Source organism: Fragaria vesca, linkage group LG1, assembly GCF_000184155.1.
Source record: "Fragaria vesca subsp. vesca linkage group LG1, FraVesHawaii_1.0, whole genome shotgun sequence".
In the NCBI taxonomy this organism is placed as follows: domain Eukaryota; kingdom Viridiplantae; phylum Streptophyta; class Magnoliopsida; order Rosales; family Rosaceae; genus Fragaria; species Fragaria vesca.
The window spans coordinates 14,177,846-14,194,993 of NC_020491.1; the positions used below are offsets into that span (position 1 = coordinate 14,177,846).

Genomic DNA, 17,148 nt, shown 5'->3' on the forward strand with positions numbered 1-17,148 from the left:
AACCAGGAGCTTAATATTCTCTTATAGCAAGATCACTACAGTACTTCGACACAAAGTTAGTCGATGAATGAACAATCATGGAATATAAGCGCAATTCGCAACCACAGAATTGAGATAGAATCGCCTTCGCTACTCAAATCAAACTGTTTCTGACTTTTAAACTTCAAAGCATTCTTCATGGCCATTCTCTCATAAGACAGTCAAATTGAATTGGCATCTAGAGTACAGAATATTAAGTTATTTAGTTGTTAGATTAGTGTTCTGCAGATAAAGTTTCCTAAGTACAGGCACAGTTCCTAGTCGAGTGGCTAAATTTTCTCCGGAACATCAGCAAAATATTTTATTCCCAGTACAGGTAAAAGAAATTGTGACAAAATTTCAATCACTTCAAAATGGTCCACCACGCACTTCAAATGAAACTAAAAAACGAGTTAGTGGTGCCTATCATGGATGTCAAACTTCAATCATATACTAAGATGAAAGCTGCATATCATCACTTCAACCACAACAAGGAATCTTCAATCTATCATCTTACCTTTGCTCACCTTCAACAAGACCAAAAATGGCTGCTTCTTATGGAGCAAGACTGGTTGTGCCGATAGATGTGAAAAAGAAGCCATGGGAACAAGAGCTTCCACTTCACAACCGGTGGCACCCGGATATACCACCTGTGGCAGAAGCTACGGTGGGAGAGGTTTTTCGAGTTGAGATGGTCGATTTCAGCGGGGGAGGTATCACTAAGGAATACACTGCAGAGGACATCAAGAATGCCAATCCTTCAATTGTGAGTTCCCCATTTGTTTTGGTCTGTTTGCATGTTTTCCACTTCTAATGAGCAGCTGCAACTTCAATCATCTAGCAAGCATCAGTACTAGGTAGTACAATAATTTCCCACAATATCTTTCTCCAAGTTTTTCATCCAATCACCAAGACTTAATTAGACCATAAATTATTTAATATATGAGAAAGAAAATGAACAAGACAAACATCGGAACAAGTATAATCAATCATCTGCAAACTTCTAAAGTTTGATCAATCATTCAAATTGGAAAAATAAGTGAACTTTGTTATGTTGTGTTTGTCTTCTATTCCAAGGTAAGTTGGGGACCCTTGGGAAAAAATGTCACGTACTCTATCCCAGTTTGTCATCTAACAATTGTATGGACATTAACAACGTCGTTCCTCTTCCTCAATAGATGCTGATCATAAGTACTAAAAAAACTTACATCCCTATGCTTCCTGATTCTCCCCCTAAAATTCATCCATGGCTCCTCGGACTCCAAGATTAGTAGTTCCGATTAACTTGAGCAGCAAACCATGGGAGCAAAAGCTACCTCTTCACAACCGGTGGCACCCAGACATACCCCCGGTGGCTGAGGTCAAAACTGGTGAGTTGTTTAGAGTAGAGATGGTAGACTGGACTGGAGGTGCTATTAACGATGATGACTCTGCACTAGACATAAAAACCGTAGACCTCTCCACTGTAAGTATGCATGGTTTTATCCTACTTAACAAAAATGTAACTAACCTTAAAACAAATGAAAAATTATCCTGATGACAAGATGCTGTGTTGTGTATGATCTATGTGTATTAATGAACAAGAACATCGAATTGTTATGTTTGAAACTGGTCCAGGTTCACTATCTCAGCGGACCAATTAGAATTTCGGACAAGGATGGAATCCCAGCACAGCCAGGCGATCTTCTGGTAGTTGAGATATGCAACTTGGGTCCTCTTCCAGGGGATGAATGGGGTTTCACAGCAACATTTGACAGAGAAAATGGAGGGGGTTTTCTGACTGACCATTTTCCTTGTGCTACAAAAGCTATTTGGTATTTTGAAGGAATATATGCCTACTCTCCTCAGATACCAGGTGAATTTGATCTCACCCTATTCCCTTCATACTCTCAATTCTAGTGATTTGCTAAGCTTATAACACAGACAGCACATACTTCTGCTACTTACATGCTTTTATATGCATTATAGGAGTGAGATTCCCAGGTTTAACACACCCTGGAATAGTTGGTACAGCACCATCAATGGAACTCCTGAACATATGGAATAAGAGGGAGAGAGAACTTGAGGAAAATGGAGTTGAGTCTCTGAAACTATGCGAGGTTGTGCACCAACGGCCACTGGCTAGCCTACCATCGACAAAAGGTTGCGTCCTTGGAGGGGTATGATACTTATGAAATTTTGTGAGGGAAGCAAACTAACAATCTTCAACAAGACTAAATTCCTATAAGAGAATTGCAAGATGCATACTGGGAAAAGCTAAATTCTGCAGCTTAAATTCAAGTTATACTAATGTGTCATTGTTATACTACACAGATCAAAGAAGGCACTCCTGAATGGGAAAAGATAGCCGTGGAGGCTGCAAGAACAATTCCAGGAAGAGAAAATGGTGGCAATTGTGACATCAAGAATCTTAGTAGAGGTTCAAAGGTGTACCTTCCGGTATTTGTTGAAGGAGCAAATCTTAGCACTGGTGACATGCACTTTTCCCAGGGAGATGGTGAAATATCATTCTGTGGTGCAATTGAGATGAGTGGTTTCCTAGAGCTCAAGCAAGTATCACACCTTACCATAACATTTTTGTAGCTAGCTTTTAATATTCACATTCCAAGCAATAGATAGACATCATAGTAACTCCCTTATAAAAATTTATCTCTTGTTACTAGGTGTGATATTATAAGGGATGGAATGAAAGAATACCTTACACCGATGGGGCCAACTCCTCTTCATGTGAATCCAATCTTTGAGATAGGCCCTGTCGAGCCAAGATTCTCAGAATGGTTGGTATTTGAGGGCATCAGTGTTGATGAGAGTGGGAAGCAGCATTACCTAGATGCAACAGTTGCTTACAAGCGCGCAGTACTCAATGCCATCGACTACCTCTCTAAATTTGGATACTCCAAAGAACAGGTTCTTTTATCTTCTCCACATTTCAATAACCATGTTAATTTCTTCATTACTGATCTTAATGCCAACCATGTAACAATCAGAGCTACCTTCTGCTGTCATGCTGTCCATGTGAGGGAAGAATTTCGGGAATAGTCGACGCTCCCAATGCTGTTGCAACCCTAGCAATCCCAATAGCTATCTTTGACCAGGTATCTATTTCTGGCCAAAATTCCAACAAAAACATAACATTACAGTATCACTTGGATCAAATCAGCTATCTATAGAGGCTCAATTTAATGTTGCCAAATTTCGATTGATCAAACAAGTTTTCTATAAACATATACTACGTTAAATAAACCAAGCTCACTAGAAATTAATCCTGTAAACAGTAACAGTTAACTCATTGATATCTGATAATCTTGCTTGTTCACAGGATATTCGACCAAAAACGAACAAGGTGCCGGTTGGTCCCCGGATAGTGAGGACACCAGATGTCCTAAAATGTACTTATGATGGAAATTTGCCAACGACAAGGAACCCTAGCGCAGCAACATAAGCTTTGTCAAAGGTGCTCAGGAAAACAAAGCAAACATTTCAGCCTATATTGATTATGCCTCTACTAAGTCATGCATGTATGACTACAGATTGTGAAATCATAAAACTAGCAACCAAGTAAAACATATAGAATGGAGCTGATAGGCTAAAGAAGATATAAATTCCCATATATTGCCCGTCATATACTTGTACCAGCCACCTTATATGGAATTTAAGAATCCATCCTCATTTCTTTTGCTAAAATTTTAACAGATGCCCAGATTGCTCACACAGAAATATAAAACTAATTTTTAAAGAGAAAATTTCACACTTTAATTTTAAAATATAAATAATAATTTTCCACAGGTAGATATTTACTGAATATAAACCAAGTGGAGATACAGATACTATTAACACCAAATTCCATTGCCTTATAAAACACTAATAAATAGTCATGTTCCAACACCAGGTTTCCTCTCACCAAGCCTATGATAACATGAAATGAGATAGTAAGTTGCAGACACATTTCCAAGCCGTCAAACTTATATAAAATGTATATAAAGTGATACATGGGAAGAAAGAGTAGGCAGCTAGGAACTACATTGGCCTGTAAAATTTGAAAAGCCGCAACCTTTCTGAAACGAAAGCAGGATGCCAGAATTTGTTCATCTATCCCCTCCAAAGACTAACTGAAACTTTAAAGCCAAAAGTTATCCATCTTTCTAGTATGTGGTGCAGTCACACTCAATAATAGATAGAGAGTGTTCGGTGGTGTTGCAGAGCAGGAATTTGGATGCCAAAAGACCACAGCCAAAGGTCTAACTCAATACTCAGAACCTGAAAAAGACATCCGACAGTGAGAAAGGGATTGGCTAAAGAGGGTGCAGAAAGGAGAATGGCAATCTACAGATTGAAGATGACACATGTTTAACTAGTTAGGAACAAAACGTCATTCGCTGGGATCGGACATGATGCAGGACACTTGCTGAGAAGAACTAATTTGAAAGTTTTGGTAAATATAACTAGCATGACAATATTCTAAAATATCATGAAGAAAATGAGTCACAAACCAAGCACAACAGTAAACAAGCCAATTGGAACTAACACAAGCCAGTTTAACCATACCTTCCTCCCTAATTTTATGCTGATCAAGTCCTTCATTTTCTCTACGGCATATATGGAGCATGCTCGTAGTTCAACTTCCTCCTCACTGCCCGGATCTATTTCACTTTTCTTCTCAATCATGCTGGCAAGGGTTTCACTATATTTGAGCACACCAAGCTTCCGCAGCACAGCTGGAACAATATAGTCCGCCATAATAGTGATTGATGCAATGTCATAAAATTCTCCATATCCTTTGCCACCATATGCACCCCATAGATCTGCAGCAAGTATCTGCGCTCTTTTATACAAGAATACTTGGTGGCCTTTGTACACCGAGTGGTCTCGAAAGCCTAAAAATTAATTATTGGTAGTTAGTATAATTTTTTAATAAGAAAAAAGACTGCAAACTGTAAAGCAATGAAATAGGATCAACCCTAAAATAAGATACCAGGAAAGTGACGAGTGACCATAGCTACAAGCTTAACAGCTGATTTTCCACAGGACTCCACAAGATTGGACGCTTTTCCATCGAAGCTTCTCTCAAGCTCAAATCCAACCTAGAGCGCAAAAGTTAACAATATAATGGCAATTATTAGTTGCACATCATTAGTTTCAGTCTCAATTAATAAAAAAGTCAAGTCTTAAAAAGATGAGAGAAGATGAAAGAACTAAAAACTTGTGTAAATGTAAGGTAAGTTTCACCTCATGTAACAAGCGAACTCTCTCATCCTCCAAAGGTAGTGGCCTAGGCCATTTCAACAGCTTCCTTAGTTCAGGACCTTGTAACACAAACCATTTTGATTACATTAGTATCCAGTACAAGAACACAGCCTCAGTAAGAATGCAGGTCATATAAACTGCTAAACGTGCACAGAAAGCTCATATTTGACTTAGGTCCAAAATTTCTGCAGGAAGTCAAAAGTCTACCCAATATTTGAAACTCTCTCCTCTTATTATGAATACTTTTTCATCTTTATACGTAATCTACCATTTCGGACAAGAAAAGTAAAGTCGATACATATATCCCAATTAGTGTGCACATGACACTGCACATTTGTAATAGCATCTCAATGGACATGGAGGTATGTGTTATTAAGGATCACTACCAGTGTACTTCTGCAGACGATCAGCATCAAATGCAGATTTGTCATTTAGTAGAGCTTCCTTTAGACCCGCTGCCAAATTGTCGTAATTTAAGTCCTTATCTGTTAAAAAGAGATCAACAACAAGAAAACATTCAGCACCAAGTCTATGAACTTAGTGAATCAAAGTACACAAATTTGCAAGAAAGATACACCATGAGTCTATAAATTTGATGGTTCAAGTATGGTGCTGGACTGTTAGTAGTGATATATAAAAGAATTCCAGTCAGCTCCAAGTCTATGAACAAAGTTAAGCAGTCTGTTTCTTCACCCACATACCCTGTGAGCAACTATTATAGGTTCCACAAGTAACTTATTAAACTTCAGTATACAACATACATACATTGATCATTGATATATTACTTCAATAAAAAGGAATTCAGATCCTTGTACTAATACTGGCAGCCCGTAAACCATAAAAAAGTAAAGTTCCATATGAAGAAATAGAATTACACAGCCAAAGCATGCATAAGTCGGAACACAAAGATCATATAGCAGTAGCTGATGCTTAAAGGAAATTGCAAAAAAGGAAAGCAACAGGTACTCAACAACAATAGGTCACACAATGAGGTAAAAAAACAGAGCCTAATGTAATAAAGTTCCTCCGTTTCCCAAACTTCTCTATGGCCCTCTGGTACTGTCAATCAGTTTGATTGAGAAAACCTTCATAATTGCCTAAATGGAGTCCACATCATTGTACTCTCGCACTCCATTATTCAACAAATAATGATAATTTACAGTACCAAAAACCAAACAATGAAAGATTGGGAATTTATCAAAGTACCTGGCCAGAAACAGAAATTCAAAGCATCCAACACAAACAGGTACTGAACAGTGAGCGGCCCATTGTCAAAGTAATGAATCCCTTCGAAATCCCAGTTCACCTTCGGAATCTCGTCTATTGTCTCCGCAACTTTCTCAATCCCTTCCCACATTCCAAAAACAGAAAATTAACAAAATTCAAGACACAACACAACAGCTCTATTTCAAACACCAAGTAACACATTGGCTCTGACAAACCCAGTTACCGGAGGAGTCGACGACGACGTGGGAGGAGTGGTTGGCCACCCAAGCAGAGGTACCCCTGACATCATCCATGGCTGCCAAGTTGAAAACAACTGTAACACGGTGTGTGTTTGAACCCTAATGCCAACTTCTATATAAATAGTGGGTGGCTGTGTGGACAAGTGTGCATGACCCTTTTTTCTTTTTTTTTCGGATTTTTTCGCCGTTCGAAGTTTCGTTTGGTTTCCCGGCTTCCCGCTTTTGTTGGTATAAAGATAAATAAAGGCGTATTTCCATTTCGATATAAGGAGTCTGACTCGTCTGGGATTTTTTCTGGGCCTTAGATTTTCCATCTTTAGCGAGAGCAGAGGTCACGTGGGAATCGAAGACTACCCAGTCTACCCTACTGTACTGCTAAGTAGCGAGGTCATGGAAATTTGCAGAGGCTTTTGTTTATGCACGTTTTTGTTGTCACCAACTCTATCTGGTCAAAATGCGCAATGCTATCTTTACTGAATACGTCAAAATTTATTTTCCAGTTTTAGCCATGTCTTCTATAAATCTTTGTCTGACCTAAATCCCTCCGATCGAACTCAATCACTCCCAAACACAGAGAGAGCTTGAGAAGAACTGAAGTATTTCCATTTGAAATTCCTCTATCTATCAGTTTCTCGCATAGCAAGTGCAAGGTATGAACCATATATATGATTTCTTCTTCTCTCAAACAGTTAGGCACATATGGTATTTCATGTAGGTCAATCCTTTTCTTAATTTCTTGTTTATCTGTATATAATCATATTGTGGGTATTGTTATTGATCACATATTGATTTTAATTTCGTTGCATGGGTATTTTGTTTGGATTGTTTTTTCCTTGGAGAGAGAGAAGAGGTTTTGCTTTTGGGAGGTGATGAATGCTCAAATGCCCATATGGTTTTGCTTAGATGCTCGGTTGCTTGTTGTATGTTTGTCTCTCTCTTTTTTGGTGTCTCGGTGAGTTGAAACACATGTGTAATCATTGATATTATACTTGAACGAATAAGGCAGTAGATTAACAGAACACTATCATAGAGGTAGTATTAATTGGGAAGTTGATTGTGTCTGTGAATTGCTCTCATCGGCACTTGTTGCTTGATCTTCATATTGTTATGAAATTGGTACTTTTAATTTTGTTTGGTGTCGCTTTTGTGTTTGAGTGATGCCTTCTTGATTCGGCTAGAATGCTGAGTTTTGTCTCTGTTTTGATATGGATTTCAATTTTGAATTGCTACTATTGAAGTTGATAAAGGGAACTACCAGAATTCATTGTTAGTGTGTTGCAGATTGGTTTATCATTTAGAAATGTGTAGTTAGTGGGACTTGGCTTCACCCTAGATAGGTACATGTTAGTTTCATTGTATGAGCATATTAATTTAACATTCAAATGAAACTAATGTAACTAGTTAGGAAATTTCAGTGATGTCGCTTGGTGCAAAAATCAGTTTTATCAATTTTTTTCAAGTCACGTTGCAATGTTTGCTGAGAGCTTGATGTAGATCTACTAGAGTGTTTTGTTTGAAGTTTCATTGTAGGTTCAGTTATGTAAATTGCCAGTAGTATACTTGTATCCACTCTGAAGCAATAATGTCCTTTTCGTTAATAAGAACCTGTTGTGTTGCCTTGCCTTTATAAAAGCTTTGTCACACTGGTGTTTGTTTGAAAAATTGAATCACAAGAAACTTGATGCTTATATATGCGATTTCACTCATTTCAGTTTTTTTATAGTTGAATCTATGCTATAAATTTGGTAGGTTTGTAAGAAAGAAACTTTGCTATGCAGTTATGGCTCGTAGGAATTTATCAAAGACAAGAAAGATTCTTCTGATGTTGGACAATATTAAGGATTCACTTAATTTTGTCGTCATGGTATATGTTATGATGTATATTATTGCATTTCAACATTATCGAAAATATAGATTGAAATCTCGATCTATTTTTGATGTTATTTCAAGAATTAGAAACTTTGAAAGAATGGTATATGCAAGCAATGTAAGATGCATAAACAGTCTTCGTATAGATAGACACATTTACCATATTATGCTCTATGTTACACACGTAATATGAGAGACACAAGAAATGTGTCTGTGGAGGAAATGGTAGTTATGTTCTTGCATATTCTTGCACACCATGAAAAGAACAGAATCATACAAGATAGATTTCTGCATTATGAGGAAAAAATTAGTAGATATTTTAATGTGGTATTAAGAGCAGTCCTACGTCTACAAGGACAGTTGTTAAAAAAACCAGAACCTGTCCCTGAGAACTCCTCTTATGAGAAGTGGAAATGGTTCAAGGTATACTAACATCTGTTATTTTTTATTACACTACGAAATTAAAGAACAAAATACATTCTAAGTTGCTTGTTGTTGTAGAATTGTCTTGGGGTGCTAGATGAGACATACATAAGAGTACATGTGCCGGAAGCTGACAAGCCTAGGCATAGAAGTAGGAAGAATGAAATTGCTACAAACGTCTTGGGAGTATGTTCCCAAGATATGCAATTCAATTATGTATTACCTGGTTGGGAAGGTTTCGCTGCAGATTCAAGAGTGCTCCGTGATGCCATTAGTAGGAGGTATGGGTTACGAGTCCCTCATGGTGAGATGATGTGAAAGATTCTATTTTCTGTCATTAGTTTACTGATTTTCTATCTTGGTATTAATTTTCATCAAAGTAATTACATTTTTACTTTACTTAATAGGGTATTACTACCTTGTTGATGCAGTGTATCCAAATGGGAAAGGGTTTCTTGCTCCACATAGAGGTCAGAGCAAGGACTAAAATTTCCATGATTATGGAAATATCGACTCTAAAAAAAAAGGATATTTCGATGGAAATTTCGGGAAAGTATCGATATCATTAAAGTTTCGAAGAAATTAAAGGAAAGATAGTTACATTTAGTGACTCTATTAATATAATTAAATGTAGTTATCTGACGTAAGTGCATCCTGGAAGGGATGGCTAAGGTGTTTCCCAAACTACCAGATGACCAGGGTTCAAGTCCCCGTGCATTTCCTTTATGTTTTGTTCAAAAATTTCAAATTTGGGCCCAGTTCGGCCCAGTTGGTGACAAAGTATCGAGAATTTCGGTAAAAATTCGAAAATTTCTCAATTTATCGTGAAATTTCCAAAATCTCGAACGATAAGTGATTAGAACATCAAATAAGTTTCGCTACTTAAAAAAAACGAAAATATCGCCGAAATATCGACGATAAATTCGATTTTTCAGTCCTTGGGTCAAAGATACCATTTAAATGATTGGAGAGATGGGTATCAACCTACCACCCCTGAAGAATATTTTAATATGAAGCATTCATCTGCTAGGAACATGATTGAGAGATGTTTTGGGTTACTTAAGATGAGTTGGGCAATTCTAAGGAGCTCCTCGTTTTTTCTAGTGAAGACGCAATGTCGAATAGTCATAGCATGTTGTCTGCTTCACAACCTTATTAGAAGGAAAATGGCAATTGATCCCTTGGAAAATCAATTGAATGCGTTTCTTGCTAACCAGGATGATGATGATGATGATGTGATCAATTTTATTGACTCTTCAGAACAATGAAGTGATTGGAGGAGAGAGTTCGCTACACAAATGTTCAATGCATGAAGAGGAAATAGGAGCACAAGATGAAAAACTAATGGAACTGTGTTTGATTGTAATTTTTACTTTTGCTACTCCATATGGAGATGTGCTTGAAGTTGGTACGTAGCTTTGTTCTAAAGTTCTGTAGGCTGTTTTTGTTATGTATAGAACTTTCTTCTGTTTTGAACTGTTTGTACTTGTTTGTATGAGTATGAAACTGATCTTGTTCACTTCCCTGCTGGCGTTATCTATTTAATTGTCTTCTTACTATTCTTTAACTATTATAAAATTAAATTCCTTTATTAACAAGTAGTTTTGCACTATGTTGTAAACTTGTAATGAAGGGTGAGGAAGAATAAAGTAGTTATTTAGTCTGTAACAAGTAGTTTATTTCACTTCTCACTGTTGTGTTTATGTAGGATGGATTCGCAAGAAAACTTATCAAGATCCTCAGCTACTAAAAGTGGAAGAAATAAAGAGAAGCAACTATCATACACTTGGACCCTTGTCGAAGATGTAGCTCTAGTAGAGAGTTTAACTGAACTTTGTCTGGCTGGGCACTGGAATGTTGACAATGGATTCAGGTCAGGATATTTGGGACAACTAGAAAAAATTATAGAGCAAAAGATACCAAATTGTGGATTGAAAGCAGACCCCCACATTTTGTCTCGTGTTAAGACACTGAAGAAACAAACACTTGCCATCTCAAACATGATAGCTAACTCAAATGGCTGCTCATGGGACCATGAAAATAAGATGATTGTATGCGAAAAGCAAGTGTTTGACGATTGGGTTAAGGTATGTTGCTTTAAATTTAAATGTAAGTTCTTAAATTTGAAATTTGTAGGTCTCTACTTCTGTAGCTTCAGTCATGTCTTTTGTGTGTATACTTCTGCTAGATAGAGAAATTTGCTTTCAGCAAATAACGCCATGTTTGTCTATAAAAGAAAATGGTTATGGTTTGTGGATGTTTGGTGTCATGAAAAAACTAATAGAAAGACCAGCGATTATATTTATACCACATCTGAAAAATGTTGGTTTGTATTACATGGATGCAAGTTCCTAAATTGAATTTTTGGATCTGTAAATTTAAATGCAAGTTCTAAAACGTAAGTTCCTCTTTACAGTAAGACACATTCTTTTTGCCATAAGTAATATAGACGTTATAGAGTAGCAGTGAGAGTTTGGCAAGAAGTGAAAAAGATAACCTTTCTTCTATGCTTGATGATTTGAGTGGTGCCATAAATTGGTTATTTTTTTCTTTGTTTTGTTGGGTTTTTGCCCCTTTCAGCACCAACAAAAAAAAAAAAAAACCTTTGTAGCAGTATCTATTAGTATGGTCTGTAATATCTAGTTATGTTGAATATGACAAGTTCACAAAGATACCAAAGGATTAAAACTTAAACTATTCATTCATTATGATAGTTTGGTGGAAGCTTTTGGAAAAGATCGAGCCAATGGGTTGGGGGCTGAAGGACCTGCTGAAGTGGTTGAAAATTTGAATAACAATAATGAATTTGTTGATCTCGAAGGAGATGGTTTGTGTGAAAATGTTGTTCCTACATATGCTACTGACACTCTTTCTGCTCCTAGTTCAACTCGGACTAGAAAACGAACCAGAGATGCTTATGCTCAATGCTTGGGAGACAGGTCTAGCACACTACGCTCTTTTGTGGACATGACCAAGACCCACTTGGAGACTATGAAAGAAGTGCTTTTGAATGACCATACAACATCTACAAAAAGAGGTAAACTTGTTGAACAACTTATGAAAGTTGAAGGTATGAATGATTATGATGTGCTTGAGGCTGCTGCAAAAATTATTGGTGATGACTCTAAAATTGAGCTCTTGTTCAGCTTGCCCGACAATTTAAAGAGGCAATGGATTTATAAGATTCTTAACCACTAGAGAAAAGGATGTTAAAGACTAATGTTGGCCTTAAAGCTGCTTTTGTATTTATTTTGTATCTGCTTTTGTATTTATGTGAATTTATTCCGAATGTCCAATTAATTGTAGATGTACGTGTATGCAGTGAGATCTAAACAATATTCATATATGATGGTTATTTCACAAGCAATATTGTGTGCTGGTATGTTTGTTTAAATAGGGAAATTCAGAGCAGGTCATGGGTTATACTTGTATAATGTATAGATAGTCTGATATATGTTGAAATGCAACGATATGGTGTTTGATGATTGATAATCATTGAAGTTAAAAAGTTGCAAACAATGATTATAGCTGAGGGGTATTAATAGAAAACTGATAGGATTAGGTTTCTTTTCCTTAGTGGTGCCAAACACTGCAATGGAAAGTAGAGAATGAATTATGAATACATTCCTTACTATTCCAAACACATGAAAGGAAAGTTGGTGAGAGTTTCAATTTCTCATGCACAAAGAAAATTTAAAGAATGGATTTCCTTTCCTTTCCATTCTATGAACCAAACAAGGCTTAAATGTGAGATGGATCAATGGGAGACGAAACTTTGTTTGTTGCTAGCTGTAGAAGGAAGATCAAGGCTTGTTATGAGATAGCACCGAAACATGAAAATGGATGCTAGTTCTAAAATGTGTATAAGTTTACTAATTCTAATTTTTGTTCATTGGTTGTTAAATCTTACATAGAATGTGTGTCCCTTCTTTACTTTTGAGAATGGATGAATAGGTTATTACATCATGGATGTATAGTTAATGATTAATTATTACATTTGTCTCTAAAATTGGGGTCCAGGTTCTATGTCTCTTTGGTGTATAAGAACAATCCAACAGCTTCTTATATTTTTTATTTTATTTTTTTGTCGTAAAACATAACATTCATAGAAGCCCCAAGGGCATAAGGAAACCCAAACAAAGTCATGGGCAGACAACAAGTCTCTCAAAATCATTAACACATAATTAAGACATTAAAATGACAAACAAAAAAAAAAAGAAACTAAACATAAAAGCCTAAAAAAACATCCAAACCCTAAATAAAGTTTTTTCTTCATCTCCATCTTGCATCGGATCTTCGACGGAAATCGCGAGCATAGATTGGTAACCAAGGGTGGTCTGCGGAGGTGAGGATATAGACAGAGCCGCCATACATTCTCCAGTGGACCGATTACGAGAAAATCTTGCATAAAAAAAGTGACAACAACCGAACCAAAATAGATCTCAACAAACAAAATTAAGATCTAAAGAAGTGGCTGAGACGGATGACGAAATCTTCCATGGTAGAGCGAGGTAGACAAGAAAAGGAGTTTTGTTTCCGACCTGAAAATCTTGAGTAAAGGAAGAAGAAAATCTAAGAATCTCCATGAAAACAAATATGAAAGTAAACATTAGATTTTCGATCTAAGGTGTACAAACAAATTTGGTCCATGGAGACTAAAATCAGACGCAAGGAAAGAGAAAAACAATGAAAAAATCACCAATTGAGTGAGGAATCACCACAGAGGATGAAAAGTCACCACAGAGGATGAGGGATCACCACAAACGTGAGAAAAAAGATGTAAAAACTTGGGGAAGAAGATGATCAATGAAAATTCGAAAGAAAATGGGTCAAAGCTCGATCAAGAGTGGCCTCCCCACTCTTAACACATCGATCTAGATTCAGATAAATCCAAATTTGGGCAAGAGAGGGGGGAGGGGGTTTCATATATGGTTTCTCTCTCTAAACTTGGAGAGAGACGCTATTGGATACCAACATGGACAGAACACTGGGCCTTGTGTGTTTGCCCAATGAGAGAGAGAGCTCAGTTTGTTAAAGTCATTGTAATTCCCTTTTGACTTTAGTTGTTGCCAACTATGAACTTATCTTTTGTACTCAGCCTATATATGCTATAAGAAATGTAGTTACACCTTATGAATGAAATGAGTATTGTCTAGTTTATTTTTAATTTCCTTTCTTGTACTTCGTTCTCAACATTTGGTATCAAGAGCCGGTACGATGCGGGCTTCAAAAAACGTGCCGTCGTCCATGCCAATGTCCGGTGCGACAGTCGACCCACCACACTCCATAACCCACCCATCTTCATCCCAATCTACCCTAGAAAACTAGTACCAAACTTTCAAATCTACAGTGGAATTTTTGCAAACCCAAAACACCAAGCTCCATGCTTCGATGCAACACCTCACCCTTTCTCTCAACCAAGCTCAAGCGGCGTTTCAAAATCACATTACAACTCAGATGGTAGTTATGCAAGACAACCTTTTAACTACCATGGCCCAACGCTTACCACCACCTCTTTCACAGCCATTAACAACCTTTCCTCCACTCACTTTCGGCACACTGCCTTACCCAGCCATATAATCATCAACCCAAACCACCTCTTGCACATGGTCGGATATGGGTATGACCAACCATTTTTCTTCTGGGTTCATAGGCCAATCGTCTTCATCGGCACAATCAGCTTTCTCCACATACTCCACGGTCACCTCTATTAACAACTCACCCCACTCTAAATCACAACACCTTAAAAACCAACAACATACCAACACCAACACCAGATTCCAAACCCAAAATTTCCATGACTCTTACACTTACAAACCACCCAAAATTTCCATGACTCTTACACTTACAAACCACCAAAAATTTCCATGACTCTTACACTTATAAACCACCAAAAATTGACCATTGGCAAAGACGCCATTGGGTGGTTGGCCATGGCTGATCGTTATATATGCTCTTATCGCATCCCACCCCATGAGTGTGTCCAAGCTATCTCCGCCCACTTCAGAGCCGATGTTTCTGTCTAGATGAACGTCCTTGAATAACGTCGGCCTTACATCACATGGGAGAGCTTTGTGGTAGCTTTTCTCGAGCATTTTGGGTCAGAAAACACCTCCGATTTCAAGGCTCAGCTATCTCACCTGCAGCAACAGGGCACGGTCGACAAGTTCTTCACCGAGTTCACCAAACTCTCGTGTCGTGCTCTCGATTGGTCAGATGCCGATCTATGGCTCATGTTTTGCGACGGTCTAAAGAATGAGCTGAGACACGATGTGTTGGCTATGGGTCCTCGATCTCTTTCTCACGCACACCAGCTAGCACAGCATTATGAGGCTAAGCTAAGGGCGGAGCGTGCTGAATGTGCATATCGAAATGTTACTGGCCGGAAATCATGGCAGTCATACCCACAACCACCTAGTGGCCCCTCCCTAACCCAACCACCACCCATTAATCCCACCCACGGTCAACAGATACCCCAACCCCCAAATTCAAAACTTGCTATCATTGCACGACAAAACTCCTCCACCCATGTCCGTTAGTGGTCCCCAGGAGAGTAACGGGACAGAAGAGAACGAAACATTTGCTACACATGTGAGGAACCATACTCTAAATACCACATTTGCAAAAAGCCATTTATGGCAATTTTGGCCCCAATGGTTGAGCAAGGGGATGAGCCGTTGAAGTTTCATGATGCTAGCACCTCCTTGGAAAACCAAACTCATGATTTCGAGGAGTCCCTGCCTTTACATGCTATTACAAAATCCTCCTTGGATAAGATGATGCGATTGGAGGGAACAATTCACGGGAAACCAATCCGAGTCTTCATCGATTGTGGCTCTGCATCGAACTTCCTCAATCCGGCTGTAGCTACACATCTAGGCATTCCAGTTCACTATGACTCATCCCTAAGATTTACATCGGCTTTCGGACATCAATTACGACCTTCTTGGGCCGTCAGGAAGTCACTGTGCATATTCAGAGCTATAATTTCACTGATGGTTTGTTTTTTTACCTGTTGTGGGATGTGACTTGGTATTGGGAGCGAAGTGGCTCCGTACCCTCGGCTTCATTGGGTGGCACTTTGCCGATAAGGTGATGATCTTCTTCAGAAAAGGGAAGTGTTATACTCTCCAAGGTACCAACTCCGGCCGGCGAACGTATATCGCCTCTTTAATGGCGTTGGTCCGATCTGCTTTTTCCCATCCCACTTATCCCACCCCACCTAAACCTGACCCGCTCCAGAACCAGCCCAAATGTGTATTGGACCTGATACATGCCTATGCAGATTTATTCTCTACACCCACAACCCTACCTCCACAAAGGCTTATTGATCACAAAATCACATTACTCCCTCACACAAGCCCAATTCGAGTCAGCCCATATAGATATGCCCATTCACAAAAAGAGGAGTTGGAATCACAAGTTATTGATCAGAAAATCACATTACTCCCTCACACAAGCCCAATTCGAGTCAGCCCATATAGATATGCCCATTCACAAAAAGGGAAGTTGGAATCACAAGTTCAAGAGATATTGGAGAAAGGGATAATTCGTCCTAGCTCAAGCACAAACTTTTCCCCGGTACTCCTTGTCAAGAAGAAGGACAAAACATGGCGTTTTCGTGTCGATTATCGTCGTCTCAATGCCGCCGCCATTAATGATCGTTTTCCTATCCCAGTGGTCGACGAGCTCTTGGACAAGTTACATGGTGCTTGCTATTTTACTAAATTGGATTTGAAATCGGGCTATCATCAAATTCGCATAAGGGAAGAGGATATCGAAAAGACGGCTTTTCGCACCCATGATGGTCATTTCGAATTTGTGGTGATGCTATTTGGCTTGACAAAATGGACCATCCACATTTCAAGCTCTCATGAACCACATTTTCAAACCCCACCTACGTAAGTGTGTTCTTGTGTTTTTTGATGATATATTAATTTTCAGCCCAGATTTAAACTCTCACTTGAAACATGTGCAAGCTGTTTTTGAGTTGTTACGGGCTAATCAACTATTTGTGAAGTTGTCTAAATGTTCTATAGCCCAACCGAAAGTGGAATATCTGGGTCACGTTATCAAAGAAGGGGCCTCTATGGATCCACAGAAAATATAAAGTATTTTGGACTGGCCC

General features: G+C 38.3%; 2 protein-coding genes across 2 annotated transcripts; one reads left to right on the top strand and one right to left on the bottom strand.

Moving 5' to 3' along the window:
• Positions 1-479: 479 nt before the first annotated feature.
• LOC101307925 (formamidase-like) lies at positions 480-3,698 on the top strand. Its single transcript, XM_004288187.1, has 7 exons — positions 480-1,483; positions 1,636-1,873; positions 1,987-2,177; positions 2,332-2,567; positions 2,682-2,925; positions 3,006-3,113; positions 3,338-3,698. The coding sequence occupies exons 1-7, from the start codon at positions 1,265-1,267 to the stop codon at positions 3,458-3,460; spliced, it is 1,359 nt and encodes a 452-aa protein (XP_004288235.1). The 5' UTR covers positions 480-1,264; the 3' UTR covers positions 3,461-3,698.
• Positions 3,699-3,892: 194 nt separating this feature from the next.
• On the bottom strand, positions 3,893-6,817 carry LOC101308216 (UPF0553 protein-like). Its single transcript, XM_004288188.1, has 7 exons — positions 6,713-6,817; positions 6,469-6,609; positions 5,649-5,747; positions 5,245-5,321; positions 4,991-5,099; positions 4,564-4,892; positions 3,893-4,275 (listed from the first exon to the last, which is right to left on the bottom strand). The coding sequence occupies exons 1-7, from the start codon at positions 6,780-6,782 to the stop codon at positions 4,183-4,185; spliced, it is 918 nt and encodes a 305-aa protein (XP_004288236.1). The 5' UTR covers positions 6,783-6,817; the 3' UTR covers positions 3,893-4,182.
• Between the last annotated feature and the right edge of the window lie 10,331 nt (positions 6,818-17,148).